Raw genomic sequence first — 27,091 nt, 5'->3', positions numbered from 1 at the left:
TTATGGAACTAAAGTTAAATTGTGAACAATAGTTGGAAAAAGTACTAAGACATGGAAATGTTCAATTGTTCTAGTTTCAAATATTTTTAACAAATGTTTAAGCATTTCACTGTTATTATATACCATTGTCTCGGGTCTATAACCAAATAAAAGGGTCACAGCATAGGCTATAGAATAAACACCACAATCTGTAGCATTTTTTTGGGACTGAAACTGTTTGAAATATAATCGGTTTCTTTTGTTCATTAAACAATAAGGATGTAACGTCTTTAAAACTATACTAATATCACTATGAAGTTCTTTATTATTCATTGAATCATACACAAATAAAGTACTAGTATCGTAATATGTACATACAAAATGACCTATTGTGGAGCCACGTTGAAATAATATTTGTATGTGTTTATTATTTTCATTTATATGCGAAATTTTTGAAATATTCTGTAAATACAACGTTGAGTAGGGTTGGTACGCCAGAAAGTTGTTGTAACATTGTATATGAAAATAATCTATGTGTTCATCATTGAGACAAGCATTATTAATGATAATATTTGTATCATATAATTTTCTAGGCTGAACATTTATAGGGATAGGTGTAATAATACAAGGGAAATGTGCGATTGTACTTACTAACAAGTAATTTCAGTAAATGTGGACGCATGATATGAGTATTATACGTAAGAAGATCTGGTTTCATTTTGCATAATAAAGTTATTGCGAAAGCTATGGCGAAAATTCCACAATCTTTTTGATTCGTTTGTTGTTGAACCTTTGGGAAAATAACTCTCTTACCTTCCAGAAAATAATAAGGATGTAGCAATTTTAATGATTTTTCTAAATCTTTGTGCATTACTTTATTATTTATAGAATCAAAAACATAAATATAATCAGTGTCATAATAAGAAGTTACCCAATGTCCAGTATCGTTTGGATTATTGCATACTGAGGATAAATATATAATTTGTATATGCTTTTGATTTCTCGGAATTTCTGAAATAAGACCTAGGTATAAAAGTAAAGTTGAAAAGGGCTTATATTTTGAACATTTTGTTAGTAATAATAGAAAAAAATCAATGTCAGAATCTTCCAGCAAATCACCTGATGTAACACGTTTTCGTGCACATTCTGAGAAATTTTGTGTAATATTATTATCCATTTTATAATATTCTAAACAAAAGTCTACATAAACACTTAGCGGACTAATTAATGCCTTGTCGCTTAGAGCAGACGTACAAGTATCATATAAAAAATATATTTAATATAAATTTGGTTTAATTAATCTTTGTTGTTTGAAATAATGTAAAATTTATTTTAATTTAAATACATTAGCTATCTGATTATGGCTAATAAAAGCTGTTTTATAGTTATACAGTTAATGGTTATGACTTCGGCTGTTTGCAGGTAATACAGGCTTGTGGCTGTGGTTATCTATGGTTGATGTCTCCGATTGGTGGCTTCGGTTAGATACGTAGAGACTTGGCTACCCTGATAACAGTTGCAGATTTAAACAGATTAAAATGATTATAAACGATTAAAACGAATCACAATTTCTTATTGATTGGATTAATAAACGATTGTAATCCTCAACAGTGCTCCCGTTTTAATAGTTTATAATCGTTTTAATCGGTTCTAATCTACAATTGTTTGCACGATAGTGTGGCTGTACTATTTGTAACTATATTTATGACTGACAGCTTTCGCTGAATATAGCAATATTCAACTGATATGACCATGGGGTATTTATATGGCTGTTGGCTTTGGCTGATGGTTTTGGCTATAATGGCTTAATTTAGCTGATGGTTTTGGCTAATGGCTTTTGCTGATGCATATGGCTAATGGCTTTGGCTAATGGCTTTGGCAATGGCTTTGGCTAATGGCTTTGGCTAATGGCTTTGGCTATGGCTTTGGCTAGATAAGGCAGGATTTTAGTAAAAATAAATGTTGGAAATATGGATAGATATTATTTTTAAAGAATAATTATAACTGTAAGGATATTGTTTTGTAAATAAAAAATAGACGGAAGGCAGTCTATATATACAGTAAAAAAAAAAAGAGAGAAAATTGAAATTATTTATTTTATTGTTACATTGTGACAATTATTACAGTAATTTTATCAAAGTTCAGTAATACTATGATCAGTCATAATAACAAATTTCACTAAACTGCAATAATCAGTTATAATTACTTAGGATGTTAAATATCACACTTCATTAATATTATAGTCATTAGCTTTATTCAAAGACAGAAAACCTGAAAAAGAAATATGGTATAACATTAGAATATGAAAAAAGTCAATAAAAGTAATTGCAAACATGTATATAAATATGTATATATACCTTACAATTTTGTATTTTGTAGGACATAGAGAGTACCGTTATTCTTCAATCCAAATTTTAGCTGTAAAATAAAAGAAAAAAATTATGTAGATAAATAAAAAAATCGTCTCTGGTAGAAAGTAAGCGAACTAATAAAAACTAAACGATTCTGGTTCAAAACATGGCAAAGATATGTAAAGGTAAAAAGAGTAATTACAAAAAAAAAATTAGAATCGTTTCTTAAGTAATAATATTTAAATAACTACTTAAAAGGGTTAACTGTGGAAGCATGATGGGAAAGAGGTTAGAATAAGTTGAAAACTGATATAGTGGACACCATACTTATTGTACACATAAAACTCTACACAATTGCATTTTCCTAACACGGAAAAACTCTACGCAGATATTTTCTACACAAATATTTCCTACACCTATTTTTTATTATTTTACTACACTGGCAAAACTCTACACCAATATCATAACCTATTGTTATATCATTGTTACAACAATAGGTTATACGTTTGTGTAGAGTTTTGGCAGTGTAGTAAAATAATAAAAAATAAGTGTAGGAAATATTCGTGTAGAAAATTAATCTGCGTAGAGTTTTTCATGTAGGAAAATGCAATTGTGTAGAGTTTTTATGTGTACAGTAAGTATGGTGTCATATAGTGTGAGTGTATTTAATTTGCTGTTTTTAATAACCTGTAAGAAAACATAATTATCCTGAAAGATGTACGTCTCAACTCAGTGTTCGAGTCAGTCACATATGGTGGCATATATACAGTGTATTAATGCAAAGATGTAAAATTTTTTGTGTAGATGCTTGTTTTATTACATAGAAACAAGATAGCGTAACAATTTTATCTTGTCTGTCTTTGGTAGCTGTTCAAAATTTGAACATCTTGAAAAAAATCACCACACAAAAATTAGCCCTCCAAGTATGATAGTTTTTAATTGAGTGCGAAACAAAAATTATCAATAGTTACATACGACTGCTTGTTTTCTGATTTTGTTTTCGCTCTCAAAACTATCATACTCAGAGGTTTAAAATTGTACAAGGTGATTTATTTAAAGATATTGAAACAATATATCTAATTGTTTTGATTTCACGTGTTTCAGTTACATTTTCATATAAACACCTATTTGTACATTTTGTCCACTATAAGCCATAGGATTTGATGTGGAACACCTAGCAGAGTTTGTTAAGTAAAATTATTACGCTAACCTGTTTGTGCATAATGAAACAAGTATCTACACTAAAATGTACAGCAAAAATTATAATGCTCTGCATATATGCCACCATAATGATATATACTACCTGCGACTGACTCGAACACTGAGTTGAGAATATCTATTAAGATAATTACATCTGGACTTCATCCTTGGTAATATTCAACACACAAATTGTAACTGATGTTTTTAAAATTCACGTGCATACTAGAGTAGTTAAGGCAGTGAACGTTGTGTGTGATTATGTATATGTTTGTGTGTATAGATGTGCAGGTTAGGTTACCACTCTTAGCACATGCCTTGTAATCTAAAAGTTTCCATTTAAATAATGTTAGAAAAACATATTTTTAATAATTTTTACCTGTTTTTGCTAAAATGAACGTTGACTTGCACCGAATAATTGGAAATCAACAGGTGGAATGTTGTAGAAAGTAAAAATGAAGTTGCATGTTATTTGCCAGGTGCTCTTTTCTCTCTCCCTTATTAAAGTTATTGGCTCCAAGCCATGTAAGCTATGTACTCTTGAAAATCTTTTATTCTTCCTTAATAAGCTGTTAACTCCAAACCATGTATACTCTACAAGCTTTTTTGTTATCAACATAAACACGTTGATTGTTTGTTGTTCTCACGCTCAGATACGTCACGTATACTTCTTTATACGCGGTTACATATGCGAGTCCAAAAAAATGCAACTGCGCATCCAAATCGCGCATGGATTGCTTTCTCATAAATTTCTGTCGTGAGCCGCGCGCGGGATTGCTTTCCCATAAGTTTCTGTCATCAACGGCGCACGGGATTGCTTTCTCATATATTTCTTCAACTATACGGGCTATTTATGTAGCTCTAAAAATTTATAACATTTTTTAACAAATGTTAGACGTTGTAAATAAAGGTAAGTCACGTATATTAATAAAATAGAATAATAATTTGTACGAAATAAGTATAACCCTAACCCTAAAATATAATTAACTTTGTAGGCAGTATGATACACGAATCAATCTGGAACAGATTTAAATAAAATTTTTATTTTGAAAATCAAGTAACCTGCATGAAGAATATTGTTTAAATATGGAAAACGATAAAAATTCTGAAAATGTTCTGTACACATGTGTTTCTTGTGAAAAAACTTTTAAAAGAAAGAGAGATTTAATAATACATGAAAGAATACACTCAAAAAATAAACCACATATATGCACTATATGTAAAAAAAGTTTTACTCAAATGGGAAATTTAAATGTGCATATCAAGATCCATGATACTGTGAAAGCTTTTAAATGCTTAATATGCGAAAAAAGTTTCAAAACAAATGGGCAATTAAAAGTACATCAAAGTATACATAAAGGTTTGAAAAATTACAGTTGTAATGAGTGTAATAAGAAGTTCTCCCAAAATCAACATCTACAAACTCATAGATTGACACATACTGATCTATGTAACTTTACATGTCATATCTGTAATAAAACTTTTGTTAGAAAAGATGTTTTGGAAAAACATGTAAACTCACAACATCCTAAAAATGTTTACACATGTAATTATTGTAAGAGAACATACGTTAACAAAAAATATTTGGAAAAGCACATTATGGCTCATATGTCTGGAAAAGTTAAAATTGTAAAAATTCTTAAAACTCTAAGACCTCCAGTTTTATCTGTACCCTTATTATAAAATTATTAATTATACTATATATACACAATAAAAAAATATTTGTTCAAAAACATTGTACTACTTATTTTATTTAATTAATTAACTTATTTTTTGTTTGAAATATATGTTGCCAAAAAGAACAGTTTTATATCATCGTAATCTCATAATAGTCTTTTTATTTACTTTATATTATAAAAAATATACGTAGACTTGATACATTGTTTGTACAAACAAATAAACAAACTTCATGCAAATACAAAATTATATAGAAATATTATGTTAACTTTTTAATATAGTAAATTCTATATTAGGAACTACAAATATACTTTTGTTTACGGAGTCATCTTTATCTTTAAAAGATACAATTCTCTTCTTGTAACAAGTCTTAAAAGTCATTTAAATTATTTAAATACTTGAACATGTAATTGAAAATCTTAAGTCAATTAGTCTTTGAAGTCATTATACTTTAGCGTGTAACTGAAAATATCATAATTATATATTAATCTTTGAAACTAATTAAACATTATGAAAATACTGTTATAATAAGAGTATTGACTTTTTAAATATATAATTATTTTAGTTTCGATAAACACGAGTATCACATATTTTTAGTCTGAAGAATAACTATCAAAATATGTTTCTAATATCACAGTCATAAAACTATGAATCACATTTTGTACCAAACTTGTACGTAATTAGTCTTATGATTTGTTATTCTTCTTTAATCTAGTTCAAAATTGTAATAGTATAAAATAAAAGCAAAGTAATAAATAAAAGCTTTGAACCGTAAAACTCAGAACATATGAAATATGTAACAGTAATTTTTTTTTAAATAATCAATAAATAATAGCTTTTAACCGTAGAACTCAAAATATATGGAATATTTTAAATGTAATTCAACATTTTTTGTCACTTGTGCGTATGCGTTTAACTGGTCGGCTACCACGTTGAACTTCTGCTGCTGTTAAAGCTGGTTTTTCAGCATCCAACTTTATGTTATTGATGCTATCGCAAAAAATTGTTACAAGGGAGTCTAAAAAAGAAAAGAAATTATCAAAAAGAAGTCTACAAAAAATGGATTTTAATATCGCATATTAAATTTAAATGTCAAAAATTATATACATGTAAAGACAAACCTTGGCCTTTTAATATTCCTGTAACAGTGACATAATCTCCAATTTCAACCTCACATTCCGTAAACTGTTTCACTTGAACAGTGATTTTTTTAATCCCATCGGTGATTGCTCCTAATCCATAAGTCATATGGCCACTACGATTGTGCAATAACGAAAACTTCGTTCTTATGTAGCCAGAAATTTCTAAAACAATTGGGAAATAGGTAAAAATAACAAATAAAACAATTGGGAAATAGGTAAAAATAACAAATTAGATAAAAAATATCAATTAAAAATTACTACTCACCTATTAGTCCTTCTAAAGTGTGTATGTTATCAAAAGTGGCCTTTTGAAGTTGATTCGTCGTTTGATTTTGTAAGTTGTGATAGCCCAAAAAAGAAACTTCTGTATTTTCCTTTATTATTACTTCAAATGGGACCAAATTACTTTCGTCCTTGATTTTCGATGGGGCAACAGCTCGACAGTGGCCACCATTAATACTTACTACCTATAAATAAAAAAAGAAACAAAAATATACATATTGAAAACTATGGTATGATGTAAATAATAAGTAAGATAACTTACCCTGCTAGAACAAATTTCTTTAGATAATTTATTGATAAGATCTACGTCCCATACAAGAATAGGAATGCGTCTGTTTCCATTTGATACAACAAATTTAAATAATAAATCGTTCTTGCCAGGAGCTTTTGCAGGAGCAGTAATTGCATCGACATACCCCACAATGATTCTATAATGTAAACGTAAAAAACAATATAAAACGTGAAATAAAAACAAACAATATAACCTCACAAATACTTACGTGGTTACATCACGATGTTCCAAATACTCCATCTCCTCATCGGTTGTATAAGAAGAACTACAATTCATTTTTATAAAGTGAATGCACTGAATTGTTGGACTTTAAAAATGAATTTCTTTTAGCCAGACCAGATTAAAAAAACACAACGATTCTCTTGTATGACGATTATAAATAAAATCGGCAGTAAGTATATGGCGGGAAAGCATATAGTAACCTCAACCTGAATAGCGGAAATGAGCGGGATTTCGATATTTATGAGAAAGCAATCCCTTACTCTTGGCCGTGCGCGGCTAACTTCACGGTCCTACCACATTTCGGGCTGAAGAATAAATAGGTGATTTCAGCATTTTTGGATTATCTACTCCCATATTATAAAAATAGGCAGCTTTTTCACTAATGTTTTTGTTGGAAATCATAGTTTAGCTCAGAAGACATGCTAATAAGCCAAAAAATCCAACCAATAATGATGATAAGTATTTTTTTTTGTATAATGAAAAATCCGAACACCAATATAGAAGTAAATATGTCACGGGCGCCGCGGCTCCGTCTGCTTCTCAAACTCGCCTTCGTGGCGCTACCGCGCCACTTGATATAATACTTTTATCAAAGTATATCTATATAAGAGGTGGCGTGGCCCCTTCACAATCTTATGTTATGGAAGAACTTTCCTGTCATAAACGACATTATTCTACTTATGTCTTAAAATACTTAAAAAGTATAAATAAAAATTTTAAAGATTTTTCAACATTTGTTCACCAATACTTTAACTTTATAAGTCAATTGTATTTAATTATCAGAATCCAAATCGACTGCGCGATTAGACCCTTTATCGTCTTCAGAGGATGGGCTGGAATCAGCGTCTGTAAAATATAAAAATAAATAGTTGCTGTAATGTGAAAAATAAAATTGTAAAATATTCAATGATAATTTTATCATTTTAGAATATTTACCTTTGTCCTTAGCCTTTTCTTGATTGTAAACTTGATTGATGGCATTACTTAAATGTGTAGTCCAACCATCCAATTTTTTCAATAAATTTCTTTTGTGATTCTTGCTTAAATTATTTTGATTTAATTTTTCCAAATCTTTCTGTTTTATTTCGTGTTTTGAGAGTAAATATCGTCGATAGCATTCTACAAAATTTTCAAATTATAATATTTTACAATGACATTTTAAAATTACAATTTCATAATTATATTAATGTTATTTTATTGATTTTACTCACTTCTTAATATTCCAGCTTTTTTAGGTGTTACCGCTTTTCTAGGTGTATCTCAATCTCTTCTTGATTCCGCCCTTCGTAAATCGACAGCTCTTAATACCATTTCCCTCTCTCCCCACAAAGCTATGGCTAATTTATTAATGAATCGAGATGCAGTCGGTTGACTTCTTATTGATTTCTATTCCTCATATTTGATACAATATCCATAGCAAAGATGAAACATTTTTTCCTGTGGATATACATATTTTATTGAATAAAAAGAAATTAATTTGTATATAGATTTTTCTCTGTCAAATCAAAGATCAAACCATCTTGAGATCCACCTATATCTTAAAAGAACTTACGTTATGTCCATCATTATTTGTTATCTGGAATGCAGTAAAATCTTCATGATTTTTTTCTTTTTCAGCTTTTTTTAGATCACTGGCATAGTCATCCGAATCATAATCATATAATGAATGTTTAAGCCATTTATTTTTTTTTATTTTCTTTGAATTCTTTTGTGTGCAACCTGTATAATCAAATTAATTACTTATAAATGTAAAAACTGAAATATCAAATATAAAAGAAATTACCTTTTAAGCTAGGTGTAGTGGTGACAGCTGATTTGTTTTCTTTCACTTTCATCGGAGTCGAAGAGCTTGCAGATGGTATTGCATTTTCTTCTCCTTCGAACATTGTTGGAGGTGTACGATGAACAAGTTTATTGTTCACTTTCATCGGAGGAGTCAAAGAGCTTGTACATGCTATGGAATCTTCTTCTTGGACCATTGTTGGAGAGTCAAATAATTTTTTTGACTTTATGCTTACTACTGTACTACGTACTGGAGACTCTAATACATTGCCTTGCGTATTAGATTTATCAACATTTGTTGATTCAAATGCCTCTAACTTTTTCTTTAACTCATTATTTTTTTCAGTACATGATTCAAGTAGAGTTTGCGAGTACAAGAGATAATTGTAAGTTATCAATTTCTTTATCCTTCTCATCTATTTCTTCTTCCAAGGCATTTATTTTTTTATTTAATGTATTTATCTGGGAATCAATATTATCTGTATTTTCTGATACTAGGCCAGTATCGCATTAAGTATTATTAGAAAAATCTAATTTGTAATTTGCTGAAACTTTATTCATTTTCATTTGCTTCATACTTGATACCGTTTCATTATCTTTGAGCAATTGTTGTGCTTTTCTTTTAATCAATTCTCTCTGCGTCTGCTTATCAACCATCTGCATGTTATCGCATTTATTTACATTTTTTCTTGTATTAGAAGGCACAGTCTGGTTTTTCTTTTGTCGCATTCTGGAAATACAAATAATAAATATGCATTAAAGGTATACATATGCAGGTATATGTATAAAAGTATTAAATATTATTTGTTCATAGTCATCGTACACTTTATCTTTTCTATCTTTCTTAATTTGATCTTTGGTATCTAAACCATCATCCTCGCTTTCTGACTCTTGAGCTAGCTTTTCTAGAGCATCACTTAACCTAGACTTTGGATAAACGTATCTTTTGTGTTGATTTTTCAGATCCACTAACGAATCTGAAATGAATTAATGAATTATGTATTATTTTTATATATGTATACAAGATAAGCAATGCAGCTATACGTATATATACATACACATGGATACGCATATATGACTACTTACCTGAATGGTCTAAAATATTAGCAGGTACTGCAAATTCTTGTTGTCTGTCAGTGTCGTATTTTAAAACTTTGTATGGATTTTTATACTTTTTACGTTCTGTCTTTACTGGATCGAACTTTAGTACTTTATCTGAGGTTACAATAACATGATGTTTCTCCTTGTCGTCAATAAATTTGACAGCAACAAAAAATTTAACACTTTCAATCTCATTGTCCTCAAGTGGTTTCATTTTTTTATCATCATGATTGTTTATATTGTCATTCTGACTGTTACTCTCATTCCTTCCATTGTTTTTCTCATCATCATCATTTTCATCGGTGATTTCATTCATTTTACCTTCAGCAACAAGTTACCTCGATAAATACAACTTTGATACCACCGGCAAAAACACGTGTTTGCAACCCCAGTTAAAAGCAAAGAAAGTGATTCTTCCGAATGTTTCCACTCTGCAGGGCAGTACGACACTATGATTGTAGACGGGAATTCCTCCGGTCGCCTTCCCGCGTATTCCGTCGTTTGGCAAGATGGCTACAGCGTGAATGTAGCCGCACTGAACCATTTTTATTTTATCAAGTTTGCCGATGAATGTGCATAAATGTTGCAAAGAATATGTATTCTAAAATGCTCTAGAGCCAGGTATCCGCTACAGCTTCTTGTAGTGACAATAAATACAATTAACAAGTAAATGACAATGATTTTAATGGACTCAAGTCTCGAATAACTTCAGAGAGTTGAAAAAAAAATCAACAAAGAAGGCGGCGCTGCTAATTTTTAGTAGTATATTATAACCTGTATGCTTGTGGGGACCCATCCTGGTCACCCCCGGAGTCACAGACGCAAGCAGCGTCTCGTCCCTCGACCAGACTTCAGTTGACCATCCGGCCACCGGCTTCCCGCGGCGCCACCTCCGAGCCACCACGATGCGTGGCGATCCGGCGACGCGCTCGAGCTTGCCCGCCATCGTTATGAGAGAGCATCTAGCGTTCGTTCAGGCAACACGCTCGAGAAGAGAGAGAACCTGTTTTATACTTCGTCAATAAATCGCATTTTAACTTAGACACGAGTCTACTCATTTCTACAACCTGCTGCGTTGCCTCAGATCCCGAATTAAGGAGCGCGAAACCCTCGTCGTTCCAAAGTGGTGACCCCGACATCGAGCAACAGCGGAGCAACATCAACCGACGCGCACGAGCGGCAGCCATTTTTGGAGCGTGGCGTCGCTTTCTTCGAAACATCGCATCGCAGCAGCATCTTCTCGAGCCACGGAGCCCATCTACAGCCCGGACTCGGGACCTTAGAAAACGTTTTTTTTGCACCGGAGGAAAGGCCCATCTACAGCCACCGTCGGTGCGCCCGGCTTCTACGGCCATCTTCACCGAGGACAGCAGTCCAGCCCGGCTTATACGGCCAACCCCGAGGTCGCCCCGCACCAGCCCCTATACAGCGAACGTGCCGGGGTCGCACCTCCCGCTCACCGGCGTACAGCAGCGACAGTAGCCAGCCGCAACCTTCGTCCTGCAGCAACACCGACAAAGACGTAGGTCTCTCGGCAGCCAAGGTACAACACCTCTTTTCTTTTTCTGGAGACCACGTGCGACCCGCGAGTCGCTCCTTTCTTCGTGCGTCGCGCAGAGGCACTCCGTCGAGTCGCTCTCTTCTTCGCGGAGTGTTTTCTCCCGGTCGAAAAGAAAAAAGAAAAAGCTGTCGCAGGCGCATCGCCATCGCAGCCTCGCGCACGCCTTGAGCCGGCATTTTTACACCAACGACCATCTCACTCTTACGCTCGTACTAAGCACGCTCGCACCTCGCCGCCAAGGTCAAGGTCGCTCGAGCACGCGCTTCTCGCATACAAAACCGCAACGCGCGGCCATTTTGTTTTTTTCTCTTCTCTCTCCTTCGTGCGCGCTCGCCGCCGAGCGTCTCGCGCCGCGATCGAGGCCGCTTAAGCCGCACGCTTCGCGTTTCGTCGCTACAGCGACACACGCCTCTCGTAACCCAGAAGGCAAAACAAAATTCGCTGGCATCACTACGCGCTCGCCGTCGTGCATCTTTGTGCGCATTTCGCAGGCACGCGCGAGCCACGCATTCGTATAGAACCGCTTCGCTGTAAGCGAGCGGCCATCTTTTTCATTTCTGCGTCGAGCAGCAACCGCGCGCGCTTCGCTGGCTCCGCTTAAACGCCTCGCGCCCCGCCAGGTGTCTCGCCAGACGCACCTCGCCGTGACACAGCGAGCGCAGCAAATAACCACGCGCTCGCGGGCACGCGCGGAGCTGCGAGCAGCTCGCCGCGCGCTGAATTTTTCGGGCAACTCCGAGGACGAATACATGATTCACACGCCGCCTCGCTCGTCAGCAGAAGCCACGCAGACCGAAGACCAGCGGTCCTCGTGTCAACAAGCGCGACCCGACCAACAACAAGGCAACATGTTTTCGGAGCAGTCGCTACAGAACGGCCCGCGCGCGAATCAACAACAACAACAGTTCGGCGCGTCTCTCGAACCGCCGGATAACCGTTATCCTAATTTCGACCTTCGCAACGATCAAAACGACAAGCGCGAAGTCGACGCTGCTTCGAAGTGCACGCTACCACCGTATTGGACATTTAATCCGAGCCTTTGGTTCTCGCAAGCCGAATCGTCTTTTCGCTCCAAGAGAGTCACCAGAGACGTCGCGAAGTACGACCTCATCGTGGCAGGCCTGCCGCTAGACGTCGCTCAGGAGGTTTCGGACGTCATCCTCAACCCTCCAGCAGAGCAGCGCTACGAGACTCTGAAAGCAGCCGTCCTGAAGCGTCTCACCGTCTCCGCCGACCACAAGCTCCACCAGCTCCTCAACGAGGTCCAGCTCGGCGACAGGACGCCCTCCCAGCTCTTGCGCTACATGCGCCGCCTCGGAGGATCTGCAGTCTCCGACGAGGCCCTGCGCGTCAAATGGCTCGATCTTCTGCCATCACACACGAGCCGTCTCTGCAGAGTGCTCAAGGCACCAGCGCTAGACGAACTAGCTGCACTCGCAGACGAGCTCGTCCTCCCGAGCAGCCAGGTCTGCGCAACCTCACGTCCAGTCTCGCCAGTATCCAGCGGCGTCTCCTCAGGCAACGCCACACCTCAGCCAAACCAGGAGCTGACCTCGCTTCGCCTCGCCATGGCCCACATCTCGACGATGCTCCAGCAGCAGTCAATTACACTGCAGTCCATCGCGACCACGCTAGCAGCAGGCCAGCAGCAACAACAACGACAGCAGCCCATTCAACAACAGCAACAGCAGCAGCGTGGTCGCTCAGCCACGCGCTCGTCATCTCGCCAGCGGCAGACTCGCTCCACCTCGCCAGCAGCAAACCCAGCATGGTGCTGGTATCACCAGCGCTTCGCGAGCGAGGCCACGCAATGCAGGCCTCCCTGCTCCTATCTAATGCCGGGAAACTAGAAGCGCCGCCGCACCCTCAGGCAGCTGCGGTTGGCGCCATCAACGAGCAACGCCTGCACGTCGTCGACCGAACCTCACGACTTAGGTTCCTGGTCGATACCGGCTCGGCAGTCTCATTGCTGCCCCGATCTTTCTTCTCACGACCGCTCCAACGCGCCCCACTGAAGCTCAGCGCAGCGAACTCCACTTCCATCGATACATACGGCGCTCATCGCATGGATCTGGACCTGCGCCTGCGCCGGCCTTTCAAGTGGCAATTCATCATCGCAGAAGTCGCAAACCCCATAATAGGCGCAGATTTCCTGGCGCACTTTGGGCTAGTCGTCGACATGCAGCGACGGCGCCTCATCGACCCCGACTCATCCCGCCACGCAATTGCCTCAATTCGTCCGACAGACACGCACTCGGTCGAAGTCGTCATCTCAGCGGACGTAGCTGAAGGAATCTTCGCCGAACTTCTCCGCAAATACAGCGACTTAGCGACCCCAGGAAGCACGATCATCGCCCTTCCGGGCCTCGACACTCAGCACCACATCGTCACCACCGGACCACCAGCAGCAGCCAAGGCTCGCCGTCTCCTTGGTCCTCGCCTCGAAGCTGCTAAGGCCGAATTCCGGATGCTGATGGAGATGGGGATTGTGAGACTGTCAGACAGCTCCTGGGCCAGTCCACTTCGTCTTGTATTAAAACCCGACGGCACGTACCGCATAACAGGCGACTACCGACAGCTGAACAGCCGCACCGTGCCAGATCGATACCCTCTTCCAATCATCGAAGATCTGTTGCTCAGCATTGGAGGAAATATTTTCTCAGTGATAGATCTAAAGAAGGCCTTCTACCATTTGCCACTCGCACCAGAAGACGCGCACAAGACGGCCATCATTACGCCTTTCGGCCTCTTCGAATTCACGAGGTCCTCGCTGGGCTTGCGCAACGCCGCCCAGTCGCTGCAGCGGGCCATGGACCAGCTGTTGCGCGACCTACCATTCGCCCGAGCATATCTAGACGATATCATTGTCGCTTCAACGAGCGCTGAAGAGCACGCCGAGCACCTCAAGAAACTCTTTGACGTACTACGAGCGGCCAGTATGAAGGTCAACCCCGACAAATGCATATTAGGAAAGAAGCAGGTGACGTACCTAGGATACGAGGTCTCCGCCGAGGGCTCCAGGCCGCCACAAAACCGAATCGACGCCATCCAGGCTTTCCCGAAGCCCAGCAACACCTCGCAACTCCGACGGTTTCTTGGGCTCATCAATTATTACCGACGGTGCATTCCGGGCGCAGCGCGCCTCCTTGCACCGCTCAACGACCTTCTGCAACACCTACCACCGAAGAAGAAAAAGGCCTACCCGATTACCTGGACGCCAGCTGCAAAGGATGCCTTCGTCGCGTGCAAGAGCGCGCTCGCCCAGGCAGCCAGAACCACTTTCCTGCGAGACAACGCACCCAGGATGTTGCTCACCGACGCTTCGGATCACGCCATAGGCGCAGTGCTCGAGCAGCAGGAAATCGACGGCTCCTGGAGGCCCCTTGGCTTCTTCTCGAGGAAGCTCTCCAGCGCAGAACGGAACTACAGCACCTACGACCGGGAGCTCCTCGCAGCCTTCGCAGCAGTAAAGCATTTCAAGGGCATCCTGGAGGGAGGACCCTTCACCCTTCTGACTGACCATAAGCCGCTCACGTACGCAGCTCAGCAGCCGACAGAAAGAGCCTCGCCACGACAAGCACGACAGCTCGACTACATTCTACAATTCCAGGTCTCATTGGCGTACACCAAGGGCCCTGACAACGTCGCAGCAGATGCGCTCTCCAGGGTCGAAGCAATCGACATGCCGGCCAGCCTGGACCTGGCGACCCTGGCGAAACATCAGGCAACAGACGCGGACCTCCCGCACATCCTCGGCTCACCAGCACCATCGCTCACGCTCCGGCCTCTCACCTTCGGCAACGACGTGCTGCACTGCGCCACCGACAACAATCTGGTACGTCCTTACATCCCCCGGAAGCTCCGGAAGACCGTGTTCGACGTCACGCACGGTCTTTCGCATCCGAGCATCCGGGCAACCATCAGACAGATCAGCGCCAAATACGTCTGGCCCAGCATGCGCAAGGACATCGCGCGCTGGGCTCGCACATGCGTGCCTTGCCAGCAATCGAAGGTGAGCCGCCACAACCGCGCAGCTCTGGGAGATTTCGACGCCCCGGATGCGCGCTTCAACCATCTCCACCTGGACATCGTCAAACTGCCTCTCCACTCGGGGATGCAGTACTGCCTGACGATCATCGATCGTTTCTCCAGGTGGCCAGAAGCCATCCCGATGCCAGATCAGCAGGCCTCTACCACCGCACGAGCCTTTTTCGACCGATGGATCAGCGTCTACGGCATACCGCTAACCATCACGACAGACCAGGGCGCGCAGTTCGAGGCTGCGCTCTTCGCAGAGCTGGCGCGCATCATCGGAGCCGACAGGGTGCGCACCACCCCCTATCACCCGCAATCAAACGGCATGGTCGAGAGGTTCCACCGCACGCTTAAAGGCGCCCTGATGTGCTGCGCCCCGACGCCTTGGCCCACCGCGCTCCCAGCAGTGCTGCTCGGTTTGCGCTCCACCTTCAAGGAGGATCTACAGGCCTCGCCAGCAGAGATGTTGTTCGGGACGACGCTGCGACTGCCAGGCGACTTCTTCGTCCCGTCATCGCATCCAGGAGTCAACGCTCCTGCCTTCGTCGTCGAGCTCAGGACTCTAATGCAGAAGCTGCGCGCGGTTCCCGGCTCCAGGCACGCCGCACCGCAAGCGCCCTTCTTCCACCCAGACCTACGTACCTGCAAGTATGTTTTCAGGCGAGTCGAGACCGTAAGGAGGACTCTCGAGCCCCCGTACTCTGGCCCTTACAAGGTACTGGAGCGCCTCAACGACAGGGTCTACCGCATCGAGATTAACGGCCAGTCCAAGGCCATCACCACGGCTTCGCTGAAGCCGGCCTTCACCGAGTCGGCGGATCGAGAGGACTCTCCGCTGCCCGCTCCACTACCGCCGCTGGCGGATCGAGTCCGCTCTCCGCCGGCCTCACCGAGCGCCGCTTCCCCGAAGCCAACGGACCGAGAGGACTCTCCGTTGGCCTCTCCTAGTCAGGCTGCACCTGCGTCGGCGGATCGAGGGCCCTCTCCGCCGGCCTCTCCGCAGCCAGCTTCGCCGAGCGCGCGGCCTGTACAGGCGCCAGCCCCGGCAGCTCCCAACTCACAGCCAGCGCCCCAGCCTGCCTCGACGCAGGCCTCGACGGAGCCAGCACAGCTGGCAGCGCCCGCTCCGGAGGCCCAGTCTCCACACCAGCACGCCTCGCAGCCGCTCCAGGCGCAGGCCTCTCCAACACCACCGGGCCTGCCACCTTCGTCAGCACGAGCGAGCCGAGACAACTCCCTCAACAGGCAACCTACCCGAGTCTCGTTCCTCCTCAAGCCGCTCGTCACTGGCGGGGGAGTAGCTGTGGGGACCCATCCTGGTCACCCCCGGAGTCACAGACGCAAGCAGCGTCTCGTCCCTCGACCAGACTTCAGTTGACCATCCGGCCACCGGCTTCCAGCGGCGCCACCTCCGAGCCACCACGATGCGTGGCGATCGGGCGACGCGCTCGAGCTTGCCCGCCATCGTTATGAGAGAGCATCTAGCGTTCGTTCAGGCAACACGCTCGAGAAGAGAGAGAACCTGTTTTATACTTCGTCAATAAATCGCATTTTAACTTAGACACGAGTCTACTCATTTCTACAACCTGCTGCGTTGCCTCAGATCCCGAATTAAGGAGCGCGAAACCCTCGTCGTTCCAAATGCTAAGCACATATACTTTCTGTAGCTAAAAAAAGCTATTTTATGAAAAGACGTTGTTATTATTCCTTATTTAAACAATATGGATGAATACGTTCCAAGATCTACTGCATTTTATCGCCGATCAATGTATGCAATTAATAACGATAGCAGTGAAGATGAAAACTTTAGAGTAAGTATACATATATATATATATATATATACATACATAATTTCCAGATAATAAAATATACTTTGCGTACACTTACAAAATTAAGAATGAATTTTTCACTTTAAGTAATGTAGTATGAAATTACAATTATAATTAAATGCTGAATTATTTGTCAATAAATTTTACTGACCTTACTTTTTTCTTTAAAATAAAGCAGATAACTAATTTTTTTAATTGATTTTTTGTTTCTATAATAAAGTAAAAATATAATTTTTCAGAATCCGTTAGATACATCTTTACTATCAACGAGTAACTCTGATGTTATATCGGACAACACAAATTCAATCCTATCACTAAATGCACGTTCATCAGAGTTTGATAATTCTCAAGATGTTTTAAATAGTCCAGAGCAACATGTGAGTGAAAAAAAGAATTTATGTTTTTAAAGTAGTTTTGAATATTTCTTTAGTACAAAAAGCATTATATTCATTTTATACGCCCAAATAAAAAGTGTGTGAAGTGTGTGTAGAAAATAACTATGTAGTGCGTATTTGTGCAATGTTTATTTAAAAAATAATTGTGTTTTTACTCCCAGATAGCCATGGATGAGCTCTGGGAGTAATCTAAAAGACCTTTGTCAGTGTGGTGAGGTTTGGTTAGACCCGGGGTATGATATACTTGTTTATGGTGTTGTGCACTTTGTATGGCAGCTAGACACCTCAAATTTTACACAATTAGAAATGTATAATTGCTTTCGTATGGACTGTTTCTGAAATTTTATTTTGGCTTTGTTCGAAGGCTATTTGAGCTAGTGGGCTCAAATTTTAGAGCAAAGTTGCATTCTACCTATAGAACAAGGATATCAACTTACCTTTTGATAAGCTTGTTTAGTTCCATGAGTCCCATAAAAAAACATAGCATTTTTTTAACGCCGAGCCCTGGACTCGAGTCCAGGTAGGCGAACCAAGTCTGCTGCATATAATGTGCACTGGCACTCATGTTGAACACGATTTTTCAGATAATTGTGTAAAATTTAAGGTGTCTAGCTGCCATATAAAGTGCACAACACCATAAACAAGTATATCAGACTCCGGGTCTGACCAAACCTCACCACACTGACAAAGATCTTTTAGATTACTCCCAGAGCTCATCCATGGCTATCTGGGAGTAAAAACACAATTATTTTTTAAATAAACATTGCACAAATACGCACTACATAGTTATTTTCTACACACACTTCCACACTTTTTTTGTAGGCTTATTATTGGGGCATCTCTAACCTTCGAATTCATTTATACCAGGGACCCTGATAAAAAGTTAACGGTTCTTGGTAATATTGGAAGCTTTCTGAAGTAGGTATAAATAAGGTGCATAAAAATTGTCATACTTGTCTAAAGCCCTATGTGATTTATTCAACTACACGTTCAAATAAACTTTCCTGTACAATTTGAGCTCTCTAGCTCTTGTAGGCATCGAGCAATGGCAAAATCTAATTTCTGAAATACATGATTGTCTTTCGTTGTATGGTTTTTCAAATTTGAAATGGATAGCTCAATGGCTATTTGAGCTAGAGAGTTCAAATTTCGCAGGAATGTTTGTTTCATTGTGTACTTGAAGATATGATATTGGGCTTTGGATAAGCTTGTCATTTTTTAAGCTCCCCATCAGTACCATAATAAAATTTTTCACTGCTACGCCCTGGAGTCGACTCCGGGTGGGCAAATCAGGCCAGCTTAGTTAAATCTGATGTGGCAGCAATATTACACATGATTTTACACATTTTTGAGTATAATAATAGATGTTTGGCTACTTCAGAAAGCTGCCAACAGCATCAATAAGCATTTCAGCCAACATCTCACTCTTATTTATATTAGCCTATTGAATTAAATTCTTAAAGTATATGTACAATAACATTTGTTTTAGAACGATTCTGAAGAATCACAAATTGCGAATCAAAGTCCAGTGAATCAGAGATTTTTTATTGGACTACTCAATGAAGCAGATGATAACGAATCCGAAGTGAGTAATTACTTGTACAGTAGTTTAGCAAGTATTTGGCCAGTAGTTTCATAAATTTATGAAATTGAAGCAAAAATAATTGTAATAACGTATAATAACGAATAATAATTGTTATGAGTATCTCTAAATTTGAAGCTGTCATTAATTTCTATTTTTTTTTTATTATTTTTGATTAATTACTATTAAAATATTTTATAATAATTATAAAAATAATAATTTTATTTTTTATATAGTACAAAATTTAGTTAATAATAAATATTTTTAGGACAACCCAATAAGTAACGATTCTACTGAAAGTGGAGAGGATACTGATGAGGATCGTGATTCCGAAAATGAAAGTATTTTATCTTTTAACGAAAATAGACTAGATTATGACCCATATCATGAATTACGAGATTTGTTGAACAAACATGAAATGAATATTCCTGTTGACATTCCTGTAAGTGCAAGTAAATCAGACATGATGCTAGCTGTATTCGAATATGCTCTAATTCACAATTCGTCTCAGACTGATATAGAAGACTTATTCAAAATGATAAATAGTTTTTTTGAATCAAACATTCCACTACATAGTAGATATCGTATTAATAAACTTTTTAATAGCAACGATAATGTACAGTTTCATGCTGTTTGTTCGAATTGCCAAAGGTATATAAAAAAGTTTGATGAAACTGATAGAGTAGTGAAATGTATACATTGTAATACAGTTATTTTGTTAAAAGATCCTACTTATACCAATTACTTTGTAATTTACGATGTAAAAACAGAAATTGTAAGTTTAGTAAAAGAAAATATTAATTATTTTGACAATATAAAAAATAAACCAGATATTGGAAATGAACCTATAGAAGATATAACAGATGGGGTATTATATAAGAAAATATTTAATCAACTATCAGATGAAGAAAAAAAAATTTTGTTTCCGTAATTATTAATAGTGACGGTTCTCCTATTTTTATAAGTTCCAAATGTTCAGTATGGCCTATACAATTAATAATTAATGAAATTCCGTATGAAAGCAGAACCGCAAATCCTGTAGTTTGTGGAATATGGTTTGGCAAAGGTAAGCCAGATATGGATATATTTTTGAAGCCGTTTGTTGAAAAAATGAAGGCACTAGCCGAAGGAATCATATGTACAATAATCGATGAAGAACGTTGCCTTCAAGTATATGTAGTTTGTTGTTGCGTTGATTCTCAAGCACGAGCAGCAATGCAAGGCATTAAGCAATACAATGGATATTACGGCTGTAGTTGGTGTTTACATCCAGGATTAAATGTTGCACATGGTAGAGGACGCAGTATTAAATACGTTTATATAGATGTAGAGAACGCAGTATTAAATACGTTTATATAGATGAACCAATACGTAGACGAACAGAGTTAACTATGGTTACACATGCACTAGAAGCTTTAGAACAGTCAAAAGCAGTTCAAGGCGTGAAAAAATTAACTGTTCTAGCAGATTTGCCTAAATTTAATATAGTTGATGGATTTTGTCCCGATATTTTGCATTGTAATAATTTAGGAACCGCAGAAAAAATTTTAAAACTATGGATTGACCAAAGAGGTTTTCCCTTTTCGTTAGAGGAACAACAAATTGAAACTATTAATACTTACTTGAAAACCATTAAGCTGCCTAATCAAGTGCAGAGATTATCTCGGCCTATCAACGAGAGAAAATTTTATAAGGGAAAGGAGTATGAAAATTGGATATTATTTTTAAGTTATCCAATATTAAAAATATTTGACAATTTTTCGCCATATCTTGAACACTGGAAATTATTTATTAATGGTTATTATATATTAATGCAAGATAATTTGACTATGGCACAAATACACCGTGCGCACGAATTATTAATTGAATTTGTTGTCGAAACAGAAAGATTATATTCAAAATCTGCTATGACTTACAATGTCCACCAAATATTACATCTGGCGCAAAGTGTCATTAACTGGGGACCACTACTGAATCATTCAGGTTATTGCTTTGAACGTGGCAATGGAAAAATTTTAAAAGCAGTTCATGCTGCTAAAGGAGTAACGTACCAAATAAGCAGAACAATATCAATGCGACAGAGTGGGATTATTTTAAAAGAACACGTACTTACAAACAATCCTTTATCGCCAGTACTGGATTACGTTAATTGTCTACATACAAGGCACGCTAAAAATAGTTTGAAACTATCTCATGCTCGATATTTTGGCAAAAATAAATTAACTGCTTCAAGATGGATTAGACAACTGGGATTATCAATCACATCTAAAACGTATACAAAAATGGTTAAACAACGATGTTTATTTACTTCGTGTTAAAAAAGAAGATTACGATCAGATAACTCTTATGCTATAACCACAGATGGAAATTACATACAACTTGTAGAATTTATAGTTGATATAATGGAAACGAAAGAATACACACTGTATTATCCGATAAGAGTAGAAGAAACTGATTTTCCTATCAAGAAAATAATAAATGTTTCTAACGAACTGACAGTTATTGATACTAATAATATTTCAAAGGTTTGTGTGCATCTTCATTTCAATGTTCTTGATGCTGAGTATATATGTGCTGTACCAAATTTATATTATGTATAATATTATCGGGCGAGTTACATCGTTACTTTAAATTTTTTAATAATATATGTTTATTACTACACTGCTGAATGATGAATGAAAATAATTGTATCATATAATTAATAAAAATTATTCACTAAAATAAAAAATTCTCAATTTCATTATAATTAGTACCTATAAAAAATACGTATATTTTTTGAGTAAAAAACGTACCAAAAAACACAACATTTTTTTTACCTATAACATGTAAGTGAAAAAAATACTTATATATTTTCAAGAGGGTTTCTTGGAAGCTTTGTAATACTGATTTTTAGAGTTTGTCAAAAACAGTTTGAAGTGTGATTTAAAGTATTTTAACTCGAAAAATAGTGTTTTTGGAAAATGTTCGTATGGATGTATGTGGGTGTGCGTATGTATACGACTGTGTCTCAGCTTTATACTAAGTAGATTTGAAGCTAGTAAGTCTCATTTTTTTGGACGATTTTTTAGTTTTTAGAGTTCATTTTTTTCTGATAAAGTTATCTAAAAAGTTAATTAAAGTAAAAAAAATGTCCGTATGGATGTGTGTGAGTGTATGTATACTGCAATATTTTTGAATCGAGAATATGACTGCCTACAAAATTTGGTATGTTTATCCATTTTGGAATTCTGAAGTGGGGAAAAGAAGTTATTTTTCATTTCACCAACTATATTTTTTTAAGGCCATTTTTTGATTTTTGAAAAGCAATATTTCGCATTCTTTTCAATCATCCCATTAATATAAACAATTCAGCTTTAATGCATTTGAAAGAGAATTAAATTACCTTCCTTTCCTCGTTTGACCCTCCAGATCGACCGCACCGTTCGGTAGCAAAAGCAAAAAAGGTGATTTTTTCAAAATAAGGCATATCTTTAAAACGAAATATCAGAACCTCGCAAAAAAAAATACGATGATAGGTTATGAGTCAAGCTATGTACCACAGAAATTTCAATGTATTTGACTACGTAGTTTTCGAGTTAAAAATTGAAAACTGAAAAAAATGAATTTTCTATGTCCAACGTTTACGAGAGTAAAAAGGCTTCAATTTATCTACAATTTCGTGAAAAGGTAGATTTTTTATGCGTCTCGGCTAAGTTCATTGCGCAGCTTTTAAAACCCCATTGTTCTATGTCCAACGTTTACGAGAGTAAAAAGGCTTCGATTACTTGATAGAATAGAATAGATATAATTTATTTGCACATGAATACAAAATACAAAATATACAAATATAAATTCAGTATAATTTTTAGACATATATTAATGTACATTATAGCGCGAACCTATGATAACGGTCGAGTAATATACATAATCTAATCCATACGCGTGCTCAGTTCTCTGACAGCAGAGCCCCTCGCAGATGTTCTATTGGCATTTTTAGTGAATGGCTCTGCCAGATAAGATGACTGCCCGATGCGGATGGCCCTATAGAGAAGAGAGATGAAGTACGTTCTTCGCTGCTCCACGCTGATCCACCCTATACGGAGTCTGTGAGGGGTGATGGAGTTTTGTGCTTTTTGTAGTTTTGTCCGTAGTTCTCCTAAGATGTCAAGGACCACGGCATAAACAGTAGTCGATGTGGGGGACAACGAACGCGACAGCAAGCTCCCTGCGCAGAGTCTTGGTAGTACAATCTCTGAAGAATATTAGGCCGTAGAGTGATCTGTTTATCTTTTTGCAAATTTGCTCAATGTGAGATTTCCACGTTAGTTTTAAGTCTATCACTATGCCGAGATTTTTTACTTCTCCAGTGAAAGGCACCAAGGCTCCGCCATCCATCTTAATGCCGGGGAGATCCAGCTTGCTAACGTAGTTCACATTATATGAGGAGCCGAAAATAATAGACTACGTCTTCCTGAAGTTGAGACGGAGACCCGACGCAGCAGCTCATCTCGACACGACGAGTCAGAGGCCAAATATGAGAGGCCCCAGAACTGAGCCTTGAGGGAATCCTAAATTGGTGCGGAGCCAATCCCGCTATATATAATTTGAACCATCGCATCGCAGTCCTGAAGAGACCCATTCTGGAAAGTTTGCGAAGGAGTTTAGTTGGGGAAATAGTATCAAACGCCTTACTGTAATCGAAGAGAAGTAGGATAGTTAAGAGCTGCTTTTTGCTATCGATGCCGGCGCGAATGTCCTCCGTTAATTTTAAAAGCGCGGCCTGAGTGCTGTGTAAGACTCTGAAGCCAGTCTGGAGCGGGTCTAGGATGTTTTTAGAAGCGAGATACTCGGTGAGTTGCGTGTGAGCGATCCTCTCCGGGTCTTTCAAAAGGAAACTCAGAAGGGCGATTGGTTGAAAGTCAGAGGCTGATGATGGGACTAACTTCTTTTTAAGAGGCACCAAGTGAGTCTTCCTCCTAGCGCTGGGAAAAGTCTTGCTGGAAAGCGAATGATTAAAGATACTAATAAGAATAGGGCTTAGACCGGCAGCGACTTAACTATGACACTCTGCGAGATGCCATCCTCCCCAACCGCTCACGATAAGAAGTGTGAGATAGCGAGTACAACGTCAGCAAGAATGATCTCCCCGAAGGCAAAGCCCTCTTCCGCAGCCCTGTCAATTAGATCCCCCATCTCTTCCTCCCGTTCGTCCTGTGAGACTGATATACCTGCAATGTGAGCATTGAATTCGTCAGGTGTGAAGCCATGAAGGTCGGCTTTAGCAGATGGCAGTAACCCAAGGAAACGCAGCTACTGCTAGATATATTTTTGTTGATTCGTAAGGCGTCAAAAAGTTTGCTTTGGACGAAAGTGTTACGCGACTGTTCTGCGAGAACTTCCACCCTGGAGGCGAGGTCAAGGTATTCCTGCTCGAAGCGATTATCTTGCGTTCTCTTATACGGGTTTTTTAGAGCATCCCTTTTGGCATAAAGGGAGGCTATTTCAGCGTCTACCCACGGAGAATAAAGGTTACTTTTTGGAGTGAAAGATTCGACTGGGGCCAGGCAGTCTATGGCCTCGACTAAATTATTGCTGATGCACTCGAGTCTGGCGTCGATGTCCCCGCAATCAAGCCGCGATTAGTCATAGCTTAGAAGTAATGTGTTAAAAGCAGACTGATCAATTGATGTGAAATCTCTGTATGTAAAGGTTGAAGGTTTTGAATTTTTGCTACTATGATTGTTAATAACGACGTCGATTATGTTGTGATAGCTATAAAAAGTCGCAACCTAATTATCGGCACTCAGTATACTGTCATTGGCATTGATAAGAATCGCGTCTATCCAGCTGTGAGATTCCTTCGTGTAGTGGGTCTCCCCGTGATCAACGATCCTAAGCGACAGGTCCGTCGCAAGTTGCGGCAGGAACTTCGCGTCTTCCGAGGATGAAAGAAAGTTAGCGTTGAAGTCAACCATAATGATTTTGTGACTTAAATCCTTAGCACACAGGGTCAGTTTTTTGACGAATTAGAGCCCTGCACGAAGGGGACACGAGGGGGCCTATACACGACAGCTACGAGGATAGGTGCACTATCGTCCTGTTGGACACTGCAGAACAGGTATTCTTGAATTCCCGGTTTCCTCTTCGGCGCTGCGTTGGTAGTGTTTGATCGCGCGATGACCTCCACCTTCAAAGAATTGTGCACATACAGCGCTATTTATTCTCCTTTTTTATTGCAGTCCTGTCGAATTATGGAATACCCATCGATGTCAACCGGCCTATCCTCCACCTCAGAGCTAAAGTGTGACTCAGTAATCGCAAAGAGACGATAGGAGGGGTAATCGCGCAAAAATTGGCGGATCTGTTCCATGTGCTTCGTCAAGAAGGTCACGTTAACGAAGCCCGCTCTGATCCCATCTCTCGCAGATGCCCCCGCGATATCGGCGCCTAGTCATTCACTGGCAAGGTCAAGTGCAGCCACAGGCAGTGCAGATACCGACAGTTTAACCTGCTCCTGACTGACCACTGCCCCGGCGGCCTTAGTGCAGTTGGTTTCTGTCTCGCTTACGGTTGGCTTACAAATATTGGCGTATATAGCATGAAGGTCCGCCACTGATAGAAACGAGTGCAATTTCTCCCCATCGCGCCACTTAACCAAGAAGCCGCCTATGCTAGATATATTTAATACCAAGCTCTTTTGCAGTCGCTTTAGGACTAGTAAAATTCTTGAATGTAGGTATATCGAGCAGTTTATTAATAAAAATCTTACCCTGGATTAGGCTTTCTGCAGCTGGATCGTCAAGGAGCGCGACGTTCACATCACTCGTACACAAGTGTGTGTACTATCTCTTCGCATGCATGATATCACTGGCCAGGGCCGAGGAGGAAACAATCACGACCCACGGAGACGACACGCTATCGGAGGTCTCAGTCCGCCTGTCACGACGTGCGCGTCGGAGCACCGTGGCTAGGATAGCGTATGCAATGTTCTCGCCCGTCTTGTCGTCATCCACGTCTGGAATGCCCAAGACAATCAAGCTACTGACACATTCCGTCATCATGATGACGCCCAGAGCGCACGGGCTTGTTGCAACAGCCGATAGACCTTGATATAAAATTAGAAGAAAAATAATTACCTATATTTTTACTGCAGAGAATTTATATTATGAAACGTTGTAACGGGGCGTTTGACAGACAATTCGTAGGGCCGCGAAGATGCAGCATGTCACCTCGAGGAGGTCCTTTTCCCGCTTAGCTTTCCCTCGATGACGGCAAGGTAATAGCGAGCGGACGTTAGCCGCAGTGGGCAGCACTATCACTAGTGCTTTGGCCTGCCAATGCTCGATACAAGTGCGTGGTGCGCCCGAAGCACCACGCTTTCCTCCGCGTATCCGTGGGTAGACGGTCATTCAGGATAATCGGTTATAGAAAAAAAGAAAAACTTGCGTGTAAATGGAAAAGAATGAAGTATATTGTCAAAGTTCAAGTCGTGATACAAAAGGTTACAATATTCTAAGAACGACGCTTGCGTGAGGAACGCGCGCAGTTTCAAAGGCGAAGCAGGGTTGATGATTCGGTGGCGACGAATCTCGGCCTTCGATGGATTCGAAACTTATTACAGACGCTTGTGCGCCAGGTGCGGTTATCGGCTCGTGGATTCTGACAATTTGTGGCGTAGATGTATT

The 27,091-nt window shown here is 39.8% G+C and overlaps 3 protein-coding genes and 1 long non-coding RNA gene across 4 annotated transcripts; 1 reads left to right on the top strand and 3 right to left on the bottom strand.

Moving 5' to 3' along the window:
* Positions 1 to 2,057: 2,057 nt before the first annotated feature.
* On the bottom strand, positions 2,058 to 4,293 carry LOC103316614. Its single transcript, XR_004227800.2, has 3 exons — positions 3,907 to 4,293; positions 2,337 to 2,397; positions 2,058 to 2,250 (listed from the first exon to the last, which is right to left on the bottom strand). It is a non-coding gene; the product is annotated as an uncharacterized LOC103316614 (long non-coding RNA).
* Positions 4,294 to 5,336: 1,043 nt separating this feature from the next.
* On the bottom strand, positions 5,337 to 7,392 carry LOC116417549. Its single transcript, XM_031930867.2, has 5 exons — positions 7,129 to 7,392; positions 6,891 to 7,056; positions 6,612 to 6,813; positions 6,326 to 6,508; positions 5,337 to 6,222 (listed from the first exon to the last, which is right to left on the bottom strand). The coding sequence occupies exons 1-5, from the start codon at positions 7,194 to 7,196 to the stop codon at positions 6,086 to 6,088; spliced, it is 756 nt and encodes a 251-aa protein (XP_031786727.1). The 5' UTR covers positions 7,197 to 7,392; the 3' UTR covers positions 5,337 to 6,085.
* Positions 7,393 to 9,280: 1,888 nt separating this feature from the next.
* Positions 9,281 to 10,678, bottom strand: LOC107981990 (SUN domain-containing protein 2). The gene is made up of 3 exons (XM_031930866.1): positions 10,011 to 10,678; positions 9,748 to 9,901; positions 9,281 to 9,654 (listed from the first exon to the last, which is right to left on the bottom strand). Exons 1-3 carry the CDS (start codon positions 10,339 to 10,341, stop codon positions 9,435 to 9,437), a joined length of 705 nt encoding a protein of 234 aa, XP_031786726.1. The 5' UTR covers positions 10,342 to 10,678; the 3' UTR covers positions 9,281 to 9,434.
* A 6,567-nt stretch (positions 10,679 to 17,245) lies between these two features.
* Positions 17,246 to 19,943, top strand: LOC116417550 (probable elastin-binding protein EbpS). The gene is made up of 5 exons (XM_031930868.1): positions 17,246 to 17,432; positions 17,690 to 17,827; positions 19,335 to 19,430; positions 19,696 to 19,879; positions 19,939 to 19,943. The coding sequence occupies exons 1-5, from the start codon at positions 17,343 to 17,345 to the stop codon at positions 19,941 to 19,943; spliced, it is 513 nt and encodes a 170-aa protein (XP_031786728.1). The 5' UTR covers positions 17,246 to 17,342.
* The last annotated feature ends 7,148 nt before the right edge of the window (positions 19,944 to 27,091 follow it).

This window comes from Nasonia vitripennis (genome assembly GCF_009193385.2).
Source record: "Nasonia vitripennis strain AsymCx chromosome 5 unlocalized genomic scaffold, Nvit_psr_1.1 chr5_random0001, whole genome shotgun sequence".
NCBI classification, from domain to species: domain Eukaryota; kingdom Metazoa; phylum Arthropoda; class Insecta; order Hymenoptera; family Pteromalidae; genus Nasonia; species Nasonia vitripennis.
The sequence above is the reverse complement of the archived record's forward strand: the minus strand, read 5'-3'. Positions and strand labels throughout refer to the sequence as shown.